The sequence below is a fragment of the Notamacropus eugenii genome, chromosome 5 (assembly GCF_028372415.1).
Source record: "Notamacropus eugenii isolate mMacEug1 chromosome 5, mMacEug1.pri_v2, whole genome shotgun sequence".
NCBI lineage: Eukaryota > Metazoa > Chordata > Mammalia > Diprotodontia > Macropodidae > Notamacropus > Notamacropus eugenii.
In genome coordinates, this window is record NC_092876.1 from 142,499,166 (window position 1) to 142,516,589 (window position 17,424).

At 43.0% G+C, this 17,424-nt stretch overlaps 1 protein-coding gene across 1 annotated transcript in view; it reads right to left on the minus strand.

The window, feature by feature from the left end:
- Positions 1-16,035: 16,035 nt before the first annotated feature.
- The window catches only part of SIK2 (salt inducible kinase 2), a 160,661-nt gene continuing 159,272 nt past the window's right edge, over positions 16,036-17,424 (minus strand). The window contains exon 15 of the mRNA XM_072611135.1: positions 16,036-17,124. Within this exon, the coding sequence (XP_072467236.1) occupies positions 16,500-17,124 (625 nt within the window). The 3' untranslated portion in view covers positions 16,036-16,499. The remainder of the gene's footprint in view (positions 17,125-17,424) is intronic.

A 17,424-nucleotide genomic window follows, 5' to 3' on the forward strand; every position in this document is an offset into this window, starting at 1 on the left:
TATATATATATATTTTTTTAGATGATTCTAATGGTGTGGTTTTCGTCTTTTAGTGTTTTTTTTTTTGAGTTTGATTCATAATTTTTTAGCTTAATGAGCCCTACATATCCTGGTTTTGTGAAACCACTAGAAATCCTTGGTGACTTTGTATATTAAATAATTATATAAAACCCAGTTTTGACTAACTACTTTCAAATTTGTCTTAAATCCATTGAAAAAATTATTTTCTGTGAACATTTAAATAACATTTGTGTTTTGACTGTCAAAGTGCCTTTTAAGAAACCTATACTTTATTCCTTTTTTTGGATTTTATCTTTTCCTTAAAATCTTTTAGAATTTTCCATTTTACTTTCTAATAGACACTGATGACATTTTCTGACATATTCCCATAATTTCATGTATGAAAGAAGTAACTGGAAATAATAACCTTCAAATTCCAGAGATTATGTTTTAATGCCAAAAACCAGAACAGAAAACCAAGTTAACATTTGACTGAATATATCATTCCTGTTTCTGTTAAAAGGGATTCCATTTTCCACCATAGAAAGCTCTGTGCCTAGACTGTTCTAGCCGCTTCTTAAGTGTGTTTCAATACAGTCACTATTGGTCCCTCTTCTTTAGGGAGGGAGCTTTTTGTGAACTTAACCATGTCTTCTTAGTGGCTGGACAGAGCCATGCACCAGCAATAATAAGTTCCCTTTTCAGGCTTTTCAGCCAAGTTACTTGGCAGCTCTGATTGGGACACTCTCTCTTTAGGTCAGTTTTCCTATCTGTAAAATAGTCCCAGTGGTATATTGCACATGCATGGGATGAAACCAGTCTCATCTTTGCATTACTTGTTTCAGTTCCTTAAGAGGGTTGTGAGGACACTTCCTCTATCAGTATAGATAGCAATCTTTCCTTTTTTTGCCTAATGCATCTCATCTGGTCATCTTAATGGTGATGAGCTTTTCAGAATTCAGCTAGTCTTGTCTACAGACACATGGTCCTTTAATGGGCTTGTATTTTATTAACTGAACTTGGTGTAGGACCTGCTGCAATTTGTGATCTGGTGACCTAGCCTTCAGAAATATAGGGTCACAACAGCACAGAGAGTCATTGGAATTGGCCTTTATGTAATGTAGAAAATGATCATTTTTATGTACATACCTATTTCTTGGCATGCCATTTTTATAAGCTGTCTTCAGAGGATCACTAAAGATCACATGTTACTTTAGCTGATGCTTTACTTTCATCTGATTTTGCTTCTGCTATTTTCAGTGTTGAAGGGAGGTGAAACTTCTAATTTGGGATTATGTGGAGTTTTTCTGTACCTAGGGCTTGATGTTTTGGTCTTATTTTAGCATTTGTGGGATTTTTTTTCCTCTGTTTATATTATCTTTGCAGATTATTGTGGTCCAAGTACTTGATTTGTTAGGATGTGAAGAAATGGACACATGCAACGTTGTGCCCAAGAGCAGCCTCTATTTATTTAAGCCACAGCTCAGCTTTTTGTTGAATTTTCTAAACCAAACAGACAAATACTGGGTTGCTCAGAAACTTGTGCTCCTGAAATTACTTTTTAATGTAAAGAGCCAGAGTAGGCACTTAGCTTTCTGTACCAACCTAGACCCTTTCCTAAGTGTAAATTTGTTATAAATGTTTTCTTTCTTAAAAGGTTGGGTTTAGCTCAATCAGGATTACTAAAGCTGCTTTTTCCTATTTCTGTTGTATTGTCAGGCAGTTATTATTAATCAGACTGGCCTCTTAAGGTAGAAGAATAAGCCAGTGAACAGTTTGTGGTGAGGCTGTGTTGAAATATTGGTGATAGTCATCCCCGAAGAAGTAGCCTGACACTAATTGCATAATGGGGTCTCCAAGATGAAGTTGGACATCTTGACCATGCAGGGTGTATGAGAAAAAATTTTAGAAACTTTCAAAGGACCACTTTCTGATCCCAGATGTTATTCCTGACCCAGTTGTTGAGTTCTTATGTCATATCCTTTAGCCATACTTAATTTTTGCTTCTATGTGAAATAAGCATGTTGTGTGTGACATTAATGTTCTGGAAGAGATGTCTGTGGTTCGCAGGATTGTACAGAAGTATTTATTAGTGAAAGTCTAACTTTGGTAGGAAGTTGCTTAGGTAAATGGATACAAGAGTATGAGTTACTCAGTGACTTTTCTTCATTTTGCCTTTTGTTTACTTACCTTTAGTCTGTTTGAGTCTAAGCTTTTGCCATCCTCACATTGCATTTCACTAATTCTTAGTTGTCCTCTGTATCATAATGCATGTAGATGGCTTTGTTTTTCCCATTTCTACCTTACTAATCAACCTTTCTTTAATCACCTATGTTTCTTGCCCTATTGACTACCTAAAATATTCATGTTCCTTCTCTTGCAAGCCTGCTAATTCCTAGAACTGTCATACTGTTGGTGTGTGATATAAATCTTCATCTTGAGATTGAAAGGAATTAAAACTAAGTATAAAGTAGAAAAGATGGGGAGACCCTCCCCAAATTGTGTACCTTATATTGAGATGGTCCTTCCTTTAAAGATCAGGTTTCTAATGAGGAGGCTCTGTAAGTTATCATCACATGTATGTAACCAAATGTGTACATAGGACCACTCAGCTTGATGGCTGAAAATGGGATCCTTTTGGAATCGAGGGAAGGCACTTAGCTTTCTGTTTTTGTCTTGACCCTCTCATACATAGGACTTGAACAGTCCTCTCATTACACCATTTGGCCTCATATGTAAGTTATTGTGCCTACCATGTGTGCTTATGGTAGCTTTGGAAGCACAGAAGCTCATGGCAATGCAGTGGGTAGGGATTAGGCATGAGGCCAGGACAATGGAATATTGACCAGGAGAAGTGGTGGTACAGAAACATAGGAAGTTAAATCTGCCTGAGGACACAGGCCCCTGGGCTGCTGCTGACAGGAACTACTTGGGACCCGCAGGTCAGAGAGCATAGGTAAGGTCAGTGCTTCAGAAGACCAAAGTCCAAACTTAAGACAGTATTTTTTTTTTAAGAGAGCTGAGGTATTGGGGAGAATAGGCCAGTGAGTATGAGGTCTCTTTTAAGGAGAAGCAACATGGTCTAAAAGAAATAGACTAGGAGCCAAAAAGACCTAGGATTGTGTCTTGACTCTGCCAGCCACTATTACTATCTATGACCTTGGATGAATCACTTAACCTCTGAGTTTCACTTTTCTTTCATCACTTAACCTCTGAGTTTTACTCTTCTTTCATTGGTAAAATTAACACACTATAAGTGTACAGAATTTTGAGGATGGAGTGAGGTGTTGTAGGCAAAAGCAGTCTGTGACCACAATCTTTAACTCTTGGGTAGTTTAGGAGAGCTACGGCCAGAAGACCCAGCCAGATCCTCAAAACTCCTGTTTCTCATCTCCCAGAGTATTTTGGAAGAGCTCCCCTGTTGAGGTCGTGCACAGATCCATGTAAAAAGCTGCAAGCACAAGACTTAGATAAAAGCAGGGTAAGTTTGGTAGAGGAGTAGCCATGGAGAAGATTGTTCCATCTCTTGGTATTTTAAAAAGTTAATGTTTGCCAAGATTTTTCACAGGTAGTGATTTCCACTCAGAGAAAAAAAAAGCATTTGCTGAGCTCACTGTTTAGTATTCCAAATGTACTGCATGCCTTATGGGACACTGTTCTTCATCAAGGAGAGAACTCCCTTTAGGAAAGACACATGTCAAAGTTCTAGGCAGAGCAAATCCAGCTGGGGCTGACCTCAGCCCCGGGGCTGCAAGTTACAGAATTATTTAGAATTGACACTTTACACTTTTGGAAAAGAGTTCCTTTCATTGATGTGCTCAGACCTCTGAAAAATAAAAAAAACATTTAAAATTCAATTTGCATTAAAAAGGTTAGATGCTGGAGGGAAGAAGCAAAGCTGCCCAACTTTGGTTTGGTTTACTTGGAGTAGTTTATCATAACATCAAGCACTTTTTATGGAGGGGCAAGGATTCTTGACAAGGAGATTTTTTTCTCCCCTTGTGGCAGTTAAAGTGTTTGCTTGGGGGAAATGTCAGGGAAAAAAATGTTTGTCTTAGAAATCTCTTTGGCTTTTCCCTTTCTTGCATTTTGAACCGAAGGTGAGGTCATGAAACCTGGTGTTCCTCTGCCTAGTTCATTAGCCTAATATTGTGGCCGTTTATCTTGGAACTCTCCATCCTGAGATGCTGTACAGTTTGTTTCCTGGAGATGTATTCCATGAAACTTAAGACTGCCAAATGTCTGGCTCGGAACCCTGTAGGCAGAGGGTGTGAGGACAGCTAAGGAAACAGGTTGTCAGCAATAGGCATATTTTACCTGTATTTGGATGATCTTCAGCACAGGTCAGTGTTTGGAATCCTGGACTGAGATCTGACATGACTTTCGATACTGGAATATGTTGCAGTGTGAAGGGCATCTACATCCTACTGGGGTGAGATGTCCAGGCTGTTCTAAATTAGCATATGTTTCAGTCAGCATTTTGGGCACCTTAGCTTTGTAACTTGCTAACTTGACTTAGAGAGGTGTAGGCTAGGTGAGTTGCAATAGCAGTAGTATTATTTGAGATCTAAATCTTTACTATACTGGTTAGATAGGAACGTGGTTTTCCTAACAGATTTGGTATCCTCTCAGAATTTTAATACATGTCATGTGCTTGAAATGAGGATAGGATTGTGAGAGTTGAGATCACCTCAGTGGTGGTAGGGTTCCCTGGAAAGATGGAAAGTTGTATTTTTCCCTAATCCTTGAATCTGCCTTCCAGTGTTTTCATTTTGGGGGAGTTGGAGCCAGTATCAGAAGCCCAGCAATGTATAGACCTCAAGGGATTGTCCATTCAAACCTGAAAAATGTCATGCTACGTGGTGGTGGGAATTTCTCCTACATTTTGTTTCATATAAGGAAAGTATAACTGGGATGTGAGGAAAAAATGGAAATTGAGTACTACTGACACGGCAGGAAAGCTCTGCATCTCAGGCAGCCAAGTAGTTGGTAAAGTTGATGGAGTACTGGCCCTGGAGTTAGGAAGACCAAAGTTAAAATTTTCCTCAGATATTTAGCAGTTATGTGTCTCCGGAAAAGTCACCTCTCAAAGTTCAGGTTTCCTCATCTATAAAATGGGGACAATAGCCTTTCATGCTATGGTTTTCAGGATAAAATGACTTAAAATGTCTTCAAAGTATTTTGCTAAACCAGAGCCTTAGGTTGTGTCTTAAGGTCTCTCTCATGAACTGGGGGAATGGTTTAACTAGGTATGTAGAGAGTATGTAGGGAGGAAGCAGATTCTCCACCTTGTCCCAGACAGCCTCAGGTTTTTTAGTTTTAATTTCAGCCCTTACAAAGTGTTGTATGAAAGTGGATGCTGGAAGTTTCTGTCACTGAAGTGCCTGTTGGAGCACTATGCTGGAGGTAGCAGAGTGGGTTAGTTTCTCTCTTCTAAACCTTATCTTTAGGGAACATGCATCACCACAGCCTTGTGAGGCCAGTGCTGTTAGCCCCCTTTTGCTCTGGAGAAAACAGCCTCAGAGAGTTTGAAGTGACCGACTTGCCTAGGGTGACAGTGTCCGAGGCCTGATTCCAATTTCACTTCTTTCTCCACTTCACACTGTCTACAGTCTGACTTCCTGCCTTCAGCTGTCTTCTACTTTTGTCTCCAGGCAAAGTTCTGAAAACACAAAACTCCGGTGGGTTTCACTCTCCTCTGAGATGGAGGTGTAGTTGATTGCTTCCTGATGGATGATTTGTTGCCAGGCAAGGGTTAATGGAGATTTGTTTATTGAATCATGAAGTAGCTGTCACATGATTTTAATCAAAACACCATTTCCCTGACAACGGGTGATGTCAGTCTTGTTATTGTAGGAAGGAGCAGCTGTGAGGGACATTCAGTCTCCATGCTGAGCTGAAGTTGGAGACTGAAGTCAAGTGAAACATCAATAAATAGTGGTTACAAAACCCACTGTGGGTCACTGAATCCCTGCTCCTCCTCTTCCTCTTCTTCCTCTAAGCTAGGACAATCTGTCCTGGGCAAAGATAGTGACCAGAGCCAGCAGCCTGCATCCTCCAGTGACCAAGGCGGGAATCAAGGGAGAATGTCTGCTCTGCTTCTTCGGTTCCTTCATCCTTCTGCTCTTACCTCTTTCTTCACACTCAAGTTTTCACGGCTTTTAAATTTTTTTCTTTTAGTTCTGATGCTTCTGTATGCAACTTTCATTTGTTTCTGTATATCTATTGTCCATCTTCTTAACCAAGGACTCTGAATGAGTATAAGACTGACTTTATGGGTCCAAACCTATGGCCTGTACCTGTGATCCAGGAGTTGATTTTCCTTAACTGACTGCCTGGGATCCTAGTTCTGTTGCCACAGTAGGGTCAGAGTACAACTGGTTGTCTGTCACTGAAAAGTCTTACTCATAGAAGGTGGGCATCCCACTCAGTACATGGCTGTTCTAAAGAGTTTACCCATACTCTGGATGCCTGGTATCTGAAGCTTTGAATGACCAAATGTCTTTAAGAAAACCAGCTTTCTTGAATCAAGCAAGACAATTGACTGGGGAGTCTGCCAAGTCTAGTTGGGGGAGAATCTTTTCCTTCTTATGTTTAAAAGCAAACACTCTAACTGTGATTCCTAGCATCTGTAGTTGGTTTAACCTGGTCTATGAGCACTCAGTACTAATCAAGATTTGGGAGTTCAGAGGTGGAGTCCTAGGGATCATAAGAGCAGAACTGAGTAGGTAGTAATAGTGATTCCTTAGATTCTTCCAGTTCTCATCCTGAGAATTTATCCTTTACCTTAAAGCAGTACCTTTTTACTGGGATCGGGCAAAGAGCCCCTTAAGAAGGGTTAATGCTCATTTGTGGTAAAGCCTTTTCTGGTCAGTCCCACTCTCAGTTTCAGGAAATCAGGAGGAGAGGCTAATTCCCCATGACTGTGTTGGGACAACTCAGTGAACACTGAGGCCAAAGGGGTGAGGGGCTTAGATTTTTTGCAAGTGAACAGCGCTGACAGCCTAGTAAGAGCTAGATGAGAAGCAGGGATAGGTTACAAGGGAGGGCTTGTGGGAGTCAACTTTGGAGATTCAAAAGAAAATACTTGAATTTGCATAGTATTTTATGATTGTGAAATACACTGGACCCCCACAAACATCCTGCTAAGTATTAGCCTCACAGTGGAAAACAAACAAACCAACCCTGAAGCCTGGAGACTGATTTGCTTAAGTTCTTGCAGCTTGTAAAGTGACACAGGGCTGGACCCCAGCTTTGCTTCACTTTTCCTCCCTAGGTACTTTCCAGTTGATCATTATGATGGAATATGGGCAATCCCCATCCAAAGGGAGGGAGGGAGGGAAGGAAGGAAAGCAGAGACAGAGAGAAAAGCTCCAGAGTCTAAGATGCCCCAAGCTGATCAGTCACATGAGGCCATTTTGAAATGTACCATGAGAAATGCCAGCAGCTCACTGCTCCTTGCCTGGCCTCTCTGGAGACGGGGCCTTCTTTGTGCCACCATGGTAGCTTTTCTGACCCTGCTGTACAAGGACCCTGGTGCCTTTTGCAGATGTCCCTGTGTGAAGTCTGTAGCACTTTGACCGACTATTCCTAGAGCAAGGTTAATGCTTGTCAATATTCCTTTTCTGTGTTCTTCATTCCTGCCTGTCCTAGTCCCCTTCCCCCACTCCAGGGAATGGAGTATCCTGAGATGGAGAGTGACCACTGGCCCTGGGGCCCTGGGATTATTACTTCTCGCCTGGCCTCCCCCTCATACCTCCAAGATCCACATTTCCTATCTGAGAGGATCTGGTAGTGAACCCTCGGTGTCCTGTCTCCCTTCAGGAATTGCCCCAAGGGTTCACAGTTGTTCCTATCATAATTTTATTATAGTTCCTGTAGTAGCTGAGGTAGCAGCTAATGCTTACCTAGTGCTTTAAGGTGGGCAAAAGCACTTTACCAGCATTTGCTCATTTCATCCTCAGGATCCTGTGAGTTAAGGGATGTTATCCCCATTGTTTCTGTGGGTGGGAAACTGAGGTTGAAAGAGGTTGTGAGTGACTCGGAGGGTCTCAGCTCTGTGACTTCAGGTTCAGCACTATCCATGATGACAATAAGCTGCTTCTTTGAAACCAGTGATTTGTCTTGGGGCCTTCCTACTTCTCTTTGTGTTATATTACTTTCCTTTGTCTTTCCCAAACAATGCCTCCTCCCCTTCCCCCCAGCCTCTTCTTTGTAGCCTTATTAAATGAAGCCCACCCTGCCAAGAGAGTGCTTTGAAGTCTACCATTTTCCCCTCAAAGCCTGAGCTAGACTAGCTTGCCACTGGACAAGACTGAAGACTAATTCATACTGAAGTGCTAACAACTCCTAAGAGCTTAATATGTTACCTCTCATTTTATGAGTTTTGCTTTAACCTAAAGGTAAGACTCTCCAACAACAGGCAGTCGAATATCATTGGCAGCTCTTTTGAAAGAGGATATGAACTTTCCTGGCATCCTCCAAATTATGCAGTGTAGGCAGTTATCTCCTCTGCCTAGCCTAAGGACAGCCCCACTGTCTGTTAACTTGATCCCCTCTCTGAGCATAGTTTCTTGCCAGGCTGATGAGGGTTGATTGGCCAGAGATTATCCAAAGATCCAGCCACTTAGTTACCACCAAGACAAATATGAAGAGAAAGGCTTTGTCCCTCGTGGTTTGTGACCCAGCACCCATCTTTCCAGGACTTGAATAACTAATAACAATGTCCCAGTGAAAGCTAGAGTGATGTCTCTTGAGGCTGACACTTGTCAGGACAGCACCCTAGTCACCTTTGAAGATTCAGCATCCTTCCTTCCTGCTCTTTCATCATCTTTAGAGCGGTCATTAGGACTGGCAGGTGATCTCCCTAGGGAAGGTATGTTCTCCTGTTTGGCTTGAGAAGGGGGCTTATATAAGAGCACTGGTACAGTGCTGGGGAGGAGGAGGAAAAAGGATTATCTGTCTCTATCATTATGGCCAGAGAGCGCCCACAATCCTGTCCATAAAGGCTGAGCCTCCCATTTTAGATGTCAGTGGCAAACAGGCAAAACCGGCTTTCACTTGGAGAGAAGAAGAAAGCAGGCCCGCACTCTTGAAACTAGGGTTCTGGCTTGTGGGGGTTGGGAGATGAGTATTTAAGTTAGAAAAGCAGAGTTCTTCACTTTGCTGTCCCTTGTTATTTACTCATTTCCAGTTGTGTCCAACTCTTTGTGACCCCATTTCTTGGCAAAGATTGTGGAGTGGTTTGGCATTTCCTTCTCCAGATCACTTTGTAGATAAGAAAACTGAGGCAATCAGTTAAATGAGAGCTCAGGGTTATGAAGCTAATGTCTTGAGGTTGAATTTAAACCATCTTCCTGATTCCAGGCCCAGCACGCCATCGACTGCACCACCTAGCTGCTCTCAGATTCTAACAGAGGGTTAATCTGAGTTCTACTTTGTGATATAGTTCCACAAATGTTGCACTGAATGAGTTGACGCAGACAAGTCTTAGGAAGAGGCACTGCTATGTTTTTAGTCCCATTATGGAGGGACTTTAGAATATGTAGTAACTTTGGTGAATCATGCTGCATAATTTTTGAAATTTAAATGGAAGTTGGCAGAGTGGAGTTTTCTTATCCTAGCCATGCAGCTCAAGGTTAGACAGAGGCCCTGTGTTTGAGTGTAGGGACCCCTGGGCTGACTCCTTTATTTGCACACCTCACCCCAAAGGCTGCAGCCAAACCTGGATAACTCCAAAAGATCATTGACCGCAATGGGTGCCAGTGGGCAAGTAACTGGACTCACTTATCTGAATGGGACCTACAGATGGCAACAGTCTGTGAGGTTGGGCAAGCCTGGAGCTGGGCAGCTCCCTAACCCTGATGTTGCCAGGTTCTTGAATTGAAATATAATTTTTCGAGCTATTAGGATATTAGGAGGAGGATGGAGACAGCAGAAATGGCAAACGTGAAAAGAGCAAATGTGAGATGACAATTAGTAGTCAAAGTCTCCACAAACTTGTTTTGCTTCTGGTGTTTTTGGCTGCCACTAAAGAGTTTAAAAATGGCATAGATTTGATGGGTCATAAAAGCATGAGTAAAACATCCTGTTTTTATGCTGGGGTGGTCAGCAGGTACAAATGCAAATGTTTGGTTTATCGACTCCCTTGTCTACTTGGTTTCTAGTCAAAAGGGCTGACTATGGGGAAGGAGCTTCTTGGCCAGAATCTACTCCCTTCTATCCCCAGGAATCTCTGTAGGTTCTACTGCCTACACACATCTAATGAGTCAGCCATTAGCAATGTAGCAAGTTCATTCATCCAAAAACATTTGAGTGAGTGCCCACGATAAGTAAAGCGCCATGCTAGGTTAAAAAAAGTCTCAGTACCGTGTACCATGAGTACTATCTTAGCAAGAAAACTGGTCCTCAGAATAAAACTCCCTCATTGGTCATGGTCAGTGGCTCCCCTAGCATAGGAATATATTTGAATTTGAGAGCCAATCACATGACCCAGGGGTCGCCAGGGGGCTCATTCTATCCATAGTGTCATATAAATTTACAAGGAAGTCCTGCATCTGTGTGAGTGAGGGTTGCTATTAGCTTCTCCTCTGGTGATAGGATTTCTCCAAATTCCAGTCTTGATGATGGAGTGACTGCCCTACCTTGATATCCAGATTCCAGTCAAGGCTCTGTACAGTGTTGCTGAGGTGGGGACCGTGGGGGTGGGGCAGCAATGCCTGCGCTGTGGTTAGCAGCCTGCTTTAAAGAGTAACACATGCGAGGTATTATTTACCCTGTTGACGTCAATGAGAGCACATTATCCACTCTCCTTTGCTGCCTGAAATAAGCCCTGGAGCTCATAGGACAGCACCCTTCCCCCTCCCCCTACACACACACAGACACACACACACACACACACACACACACTTACAATGCCATGTAGGGTCTTCACAGCAAAGGAGTTAAGCCAGTGGAACAGATATCATTGAGTCCAAGGGCCTGGGAGTGTCAGGCCCTTCGAAATGCAGCTCACTCAAGTGCTAATAAAAACACTGTTGCCTTTATTTTCTGTTAATTCAACAGGGATTACACATAAAAACATTTTCCTTGCAGGAAACAACCCCATTAAATTACCTTTTGTTACAAAGATCACTGCATTTTCAACAATTTCCTAACACTGAGTGGTGACGGGGATACATTTTGATTTTTTCACACTGAGTTGTAATTTCTTTTCAAGATACCCCAAATCATCAAACTCACCAAAAAACTAAAAAGCCCCAAATGAAAAATTCATCAGACAGAATCTTATCAAAATTAACTCTTTCACAGACCAGCCCAAAGAATAATCACCCTCAGAAATAAAAGCAGCTTATTTTGCCCTTTTCTCCAATTCTGGTTGTTTTTATTGCAGTACAAAAAGAGAAGTAGCATCTAATTCTTGCCATTTTCTTCCTTTTCCATCATACTTTGCCAGCAATTGTATATTACCATCACTAGAACTGCCATAGTCTAGGTTAAAAACTCATTTAGTTCAGATATGGTCTAAACTGTATCTCAAGATGTTAGACCATTTAGATACAGCCTGTAGCAAACCATTTGATTGACTTTGCCAACTTAATACTGCTTATGTTTGGGATCATTTTCTGGATTTCTACTTCTCCCCCCTCCCCTGAAAGGATTTCAAGTTTTTGTCCAATCAAAGCAAATTATATTTTATCCCTGAAAAGATCTCGTCAGTAGTGGGAATCTTATCTGAAAAGGTGCAAGTCTGAAACCTTTGTTAGCTGAAGTTTAAAATTCCTCAGTCAAATTCTCTGAAGCTATGATAGAACAACTCTAAAACCTCAGTCATTATGGGAAGCAGTCTCTTTGGGGAAAATGTAGCAAAACAGGAATACGTGATGGCGTACAGGAAGGTAAAGTCATGGTATCTAGAAGTGGCAGGGGTTTAGAAGGGTTTGGTCCACCCTCTGACTTCAGACAAGATCACATAGGCCAAAGCAGGGAATCTTAATATATGAATCATCACATCTTGAAGTCATGCTATATACTCATTCATCAAGGATGATCATCTGTTTAACGCCATTGAACATATCCCAAAAGTAGAGAGGGAGCAATGAATTTGGTAGACAGCATTATTCTATTCTAATATTTATTCTCCCTCTTTCCCCACTTCTGACGTTGTAGTGAGAAGTAGGGAACAAGAAAGGTCAAAATTGGAAACTAAAGCTTTCTAAATCGTACCAGGCTTGTAAGACCAATATTGGTAAATTACATCAGTGTTGCTTTTTAAAAGTTAATGACTCATCAGGTTTGGAATGCAAGTTATTCAGAGCATGAACTTCTTTTAAATAGTGAGCTAAAGTAGAACTGTCTGACATTGACTTCTGAGCAGCATGCAGAACAGAAAACATTAGGAGCCTAAAATGTAGGTGGTTTGCCTGTGATGGTTTTATGACGTCTAAAGGCAGTAGCATCAGGGAAATGAAATTTTCCATAATCCTCCACCTACCTGGGGGGATGTCTCAATGAGCCTGTACCTAAAATAGTCTAACCAGTTGTAGCAGGAGTAAACGGAAGTTTCTGGGAATAACCTACCATTATCCCTACCTCAGATTGTAAGTAATAGAAGTATTTTTCCTTTAAAGGTTAAGAGCTGAGCTGCATTTTACTGCCCCCCCCCCACCCCCACCCCAATCTTATGATCCTAAGGTAATTAGCAGCGGCACAAAGGGTATAGGTTCTGAGCAACCATAAAAGGTTACCACCTCATCTCAAATGGTGACTTCTGTTGAGGCTATTATTACTATAACTAATGGGTTCATATATATCACTTCTCACTAATACTCAGTAGGTTGTTCCAAATCAGTTGGTCTGAGCTCTGGGCCTCTTTCTCAACTGATTTCATGAGGGGAGTTACCTATATCTCCCTAATCATGAAACTAAAATGGAAACATAAGGAGAAAAGGTCCATGTTTTAATTGTAGCCTAGGGCCCTCCTAGTCTCCCAAACTCGGTGTGTAGTTTAAAAAGCATCCTCCTTTTCCCCCCTCCCCTGACTGTCAGTTTTCAAGGGGAAAATGGTACCTAAAGAGACTGACATCAAATTCTCTCCTCCCTCATCCCCATCAAGTTGGGAGGAAGGTGTGAGGCAGAAGTCTAGGGTAAAAAATGGTCTAAGCTAGGGTGGGCTGAGTCCCTGAGTCGTGGCTCTTCTCAGTGGTGGGCCAGGTATTTTCTGTCGCTTGGATAAGGGAGGCCTACCACAGCAGATGCCCATTTTGTCCTTTGTCCATTCCCTTAAGTCATAAATGGCAGGAAAATAATGCTTGAAAGGAGGGGAGAGAGCTGGTGTTGAGTTTGGACCTGCTGGTGTGCAGCTTAGCCGCCAGTGATTTAAAAGCAGCTGCTGCGTCCTCTTGATTCTTTAGAGATACACTGCATTACAGGGTCCAGCACAGCAGCTGCATGTAAATGCTAATGATAAATACACCCAACTGGCACTCACATGGCAGGAGCCATTTTTCCCAAAGCAAAAGACTAATCAATCCCCGTGATCTAAAAGAAAAAAAATAAAAAGAATGTACCACACACATATTGCACTTTCCTCCATGTGAAGTTTTTACCCCAAAGTTTCTTCAGAGGCATCTCTTATTACAAGACAACAAAGCTAAGAATTACTGTACAGTAGTGTACACTCTGCTAATGTCAGACAGATGCAAACAGAAGCATCAATATACATGGGACTATGTCCTCTTAGTGTTCTTTTAGTAACTTTAAAGAAAACCATATGGAGTTGACAGGTCACTGATTAAGGAACAGAGCAAATAACCTCATCACGTGGAGCCACCTAACCGTAGGAAGAATCTTCTCTGCTTATCAGCTGAAACACTGGTAAATATAAATTGTTAGAGGAATTTATTGATTTCTCCTTGAAACACACTGATACTTGGTCTACACAGACCAGCCAGGTTTCCTCGCCAGTTTAAGCTGGTGTCAAGCCTCCGTTTTGGTAATTAATACTCTTAGGGTCCCACACTGTTGAATGTTGCGCTACTTCTCCTCTTTGTCCCTGATGCCTTTAACTTCTCCGCTCCTTTTTTCAACGGGATGGGCCTTTCCAGTGCCACATGACCCTGTGGGAGTTCCTGGGGGCAGTCAGCAACCCTACTGGCCTCTGGAGAGATTTAGTCAGTTGTCTGAGTGAAAGGGACATGGAGGGAGAACTGAGATGCAAATCTGGAACCAACAGAATTCCTGTGCTTTTGAAATGGTTCCTATGTTCAAAATGAAAAGTATTTCAATTTCATAAATACCAGAGAACAACACTAGTACATCTTTGAAAAAGCACCCATCCTCCTTCAATCTAAACATATCAAGCCATTTTAGGATCTGCAACTGTTTGCTGACTTGAAGCAGTAAGAGATCAATATCTCCTTAGAAAAGAACACAAAGAATAAAATAAATGTCTGTCATCTAGCAAACCAGGAAGCAATGTAAGGCAACTGCTGCTATTTATGTCAAAAAAATTTTTTTTCCCCTGGCTTAAGTTCTGTGGAATCTTAAAATGTGACAACTGGTAGGTAGCACTACCCAGAAGCTCCCTTGGTCACCTTTGCCAACTGTATATGCATATCAAGCCTTAAGTGTAAAGACCCTGCCTTCCTGCATACATTTTCTAGATAAATGAAGACTAGTTGTTCTCCAGGTTATGACTTGAAAATTACTGTAATTCTTTCGTTTCCACTAGCCCCTTTCTCTGTCACATGGAAGCGAACCAAAAATCAGTTCTTTACCTCCTGAGCTCAGAAGTGTGGGGGAGGTCATCAGTGCCACTTGTCTCTGTCCACCTGACCCAGAATGTTAAGTACATGATGACAGGTGAGTTGGCTTTACTGAGCCAACAACTGTGGGCCTCAGAAACAATACTGAGGCAGGGAGTGAGCAGGGTGGGGGCTGGTTTAAATGGAATTCTCAGTTTCCAATCCTGTCAGTGTATCAATGTAGTTTCTTACCTCCCTGCAGGAACAGTGCAGGATCCCTAGTCTTTGTGCTTTACTGCGCTCATCTGCTCTTTCTAGGAGCGGCCACTCTGAGGACAGGGATACTTATTCCATATCATTAATACTGAATTTCTAACACTTGGGTGACACTGTCCAAATGAGTAATCACTGATTCTAGGTATACAGGAACCTTGTAGTCACATCTGCTTTTAACTCATTTTTGATAAATTCTAAGGTATGAGGTGAGATTAAGTCAAGTGACTGGCAGAGGGTCTGCTGTGAGATGGTTACTATATCCAGAGTTCTTTGAATATTGCTGTCATACGTTTAACATTTCAAGCAGATAAGCAAGTCAGAACATCAGAGGCCATGAGCACTCTGTATCCCACATGGTGGAACACCCCCTCTGAAGTGACTTTGGATTCAGCATGGATACAATGGGGTGCTGCTGTCCAGCGAAGAACCCAGAAAGCATGGTGCTGCTCCTAGTTTACCTGGGATGCTGCCACTGCCGCAGCATTTGCTTGTCCTTAACAGGTGCTAAAACCCAACACCACTGTCCAACATACAAAGCTTAATAAACCACTAGAGATGTAGAGTTTAAATTCAATGTACAGTTATTACTTTTTAAGAGATTGCGGGACCCCTGTCGATCAGCTGCTCTGAGGCCACAAGTCTTCCCAATGGACTGTGCACAAGAAGGCTGCCTTCTTCTGCTCAGGGCTGGCCTTTGTGATGTTTCGAGTATTTCTCCTCTGTTACACAGATGATATCTTTGGAGAACAAAGAGCACTGACTCTGACAGTCACAGCAATCCTTAGAGCTGAAGCCCCCTGGGCTGGTCCCCTCTCTGCAGGGGTCTGCCCCTTCTGAGGGGTGGCCACTGTCGACCAGAGGGAGGTGAGGGTTCATCTCTAGCTTCTCTCAACATCGATGAGATGCTATTACTTATTAGTCAAAGAACAAAGCTCGTCACACTCCACATTCAATGCCACGACATGACTTTCTTTTACGATCACCGGTGCACCCACAATCATAAGCATTCTTGATTTACCTTTCAGTGCCTAACACTTTGTTGCTTTATTTCAGTGGAAAATATATTGCTGTTATTGCCAGGAAATAGGCCATGCTATGTTCTTGGTTTAACCAAGTTTCCCTCGGTAACTGACTGGTATAACTTGGTATAAAATGAAGGTGTGAATTCCTTTCTCCCTACAAAAATGTTTTCTGAGTCTTCCTCATGTCTGCTCCATCTGCCCAGAGGGCATGATCTCCAGCCTAACAACTACGTTCAGTACCTGCCTCTGAAGCTCCTGTGGACAAGGCCAGGTTGAACTAACCACTCAGCCTCAGCCAGGCCCTGACAGTTCCAGGTGGGCAACTTGCCATTTCTCCACTAGGAGAAATGCAGGAAAATAAGCTGTGAATTTCAAGGTTGGAATAAAAACACAAATTCACACTCTTTTCCTCTGCCTGCTCGCCTTGCTTCCTGACATGAACGCTCTGTGTGCTGGGCTAATTCACGAGGACGTAGCCACTGGGCTGGGGGTCGACAGCCTCCACCATTTCACAGTCAAAGAGTCCAGGCAGCTCCGAGAGCGCTAAGGGGTCATAGCCGGAGGGGGGCTCCCGTGGCCCCGAGCTCCTGGGACAGTCTGGTGATGCTACACTGCTTTGCTGAGCTGGGTCCATGGAATACTGACAAGGGGGAGGATAGTCCGGCTCAGGGGGGGGAGCACCTGACAGCTCACCAGTCTGATAAGAGAAGGGCAAGGGTGGGGGGGCTGCTGGTGGTTGTGGTGCCTGCTGCGGCAGCTGTGATGACAGCGGAGGAGGGGAGCCAGGAACCTGGGAGGAGGGCAAGGGCTGTAGCTGCAGTTTTCGGTACTGGCTGAGGAAGGGGTCGTACTGCATTTGCTCTGAGGAAGGCTCTAAGACTGGGCTTAGCGACTGGGCCAGGCCAAACTGAGGTGGCTGGGGCGGCTGTGGCGGCTGTGGCGGAGGACTGGAGAGCTGCTCTGGGTGGGGAAGCGGCAGCTGCTGGTTCGGCCTTGGGTAGGAATTCTCTGCTATCTGCATCTGGTTAAAGTATGCCTGCAGCTGGGACTGCTTCTGGAGGAAGAGTCTCTTCTGATGGAGCCTGAATCCGGGAGAGTAAAAGGCATGAATAAATACCTCAGGGAATTCTGTCTTTAAAGAAAAGACCCTGCCCAAGTTGCCCAACAGCCTTTCCTTCCCAGGAGAAAAGCCACAATAGTGACCAATCTTTGCTTCTAAAACCCCTGCCCACCCCAGCAGAGGGTTCTCCAAGGTTTTCCCTTTGACATAACGCCAAGCTCTACTTCTCAGGTCAGACTTGGGACTCCATATGTAAAACCAGAGGCTCCAGCTCACGTAGGGATAAGACAGGGCTTGTGCTCTGGCTACAAGGGAATAACCA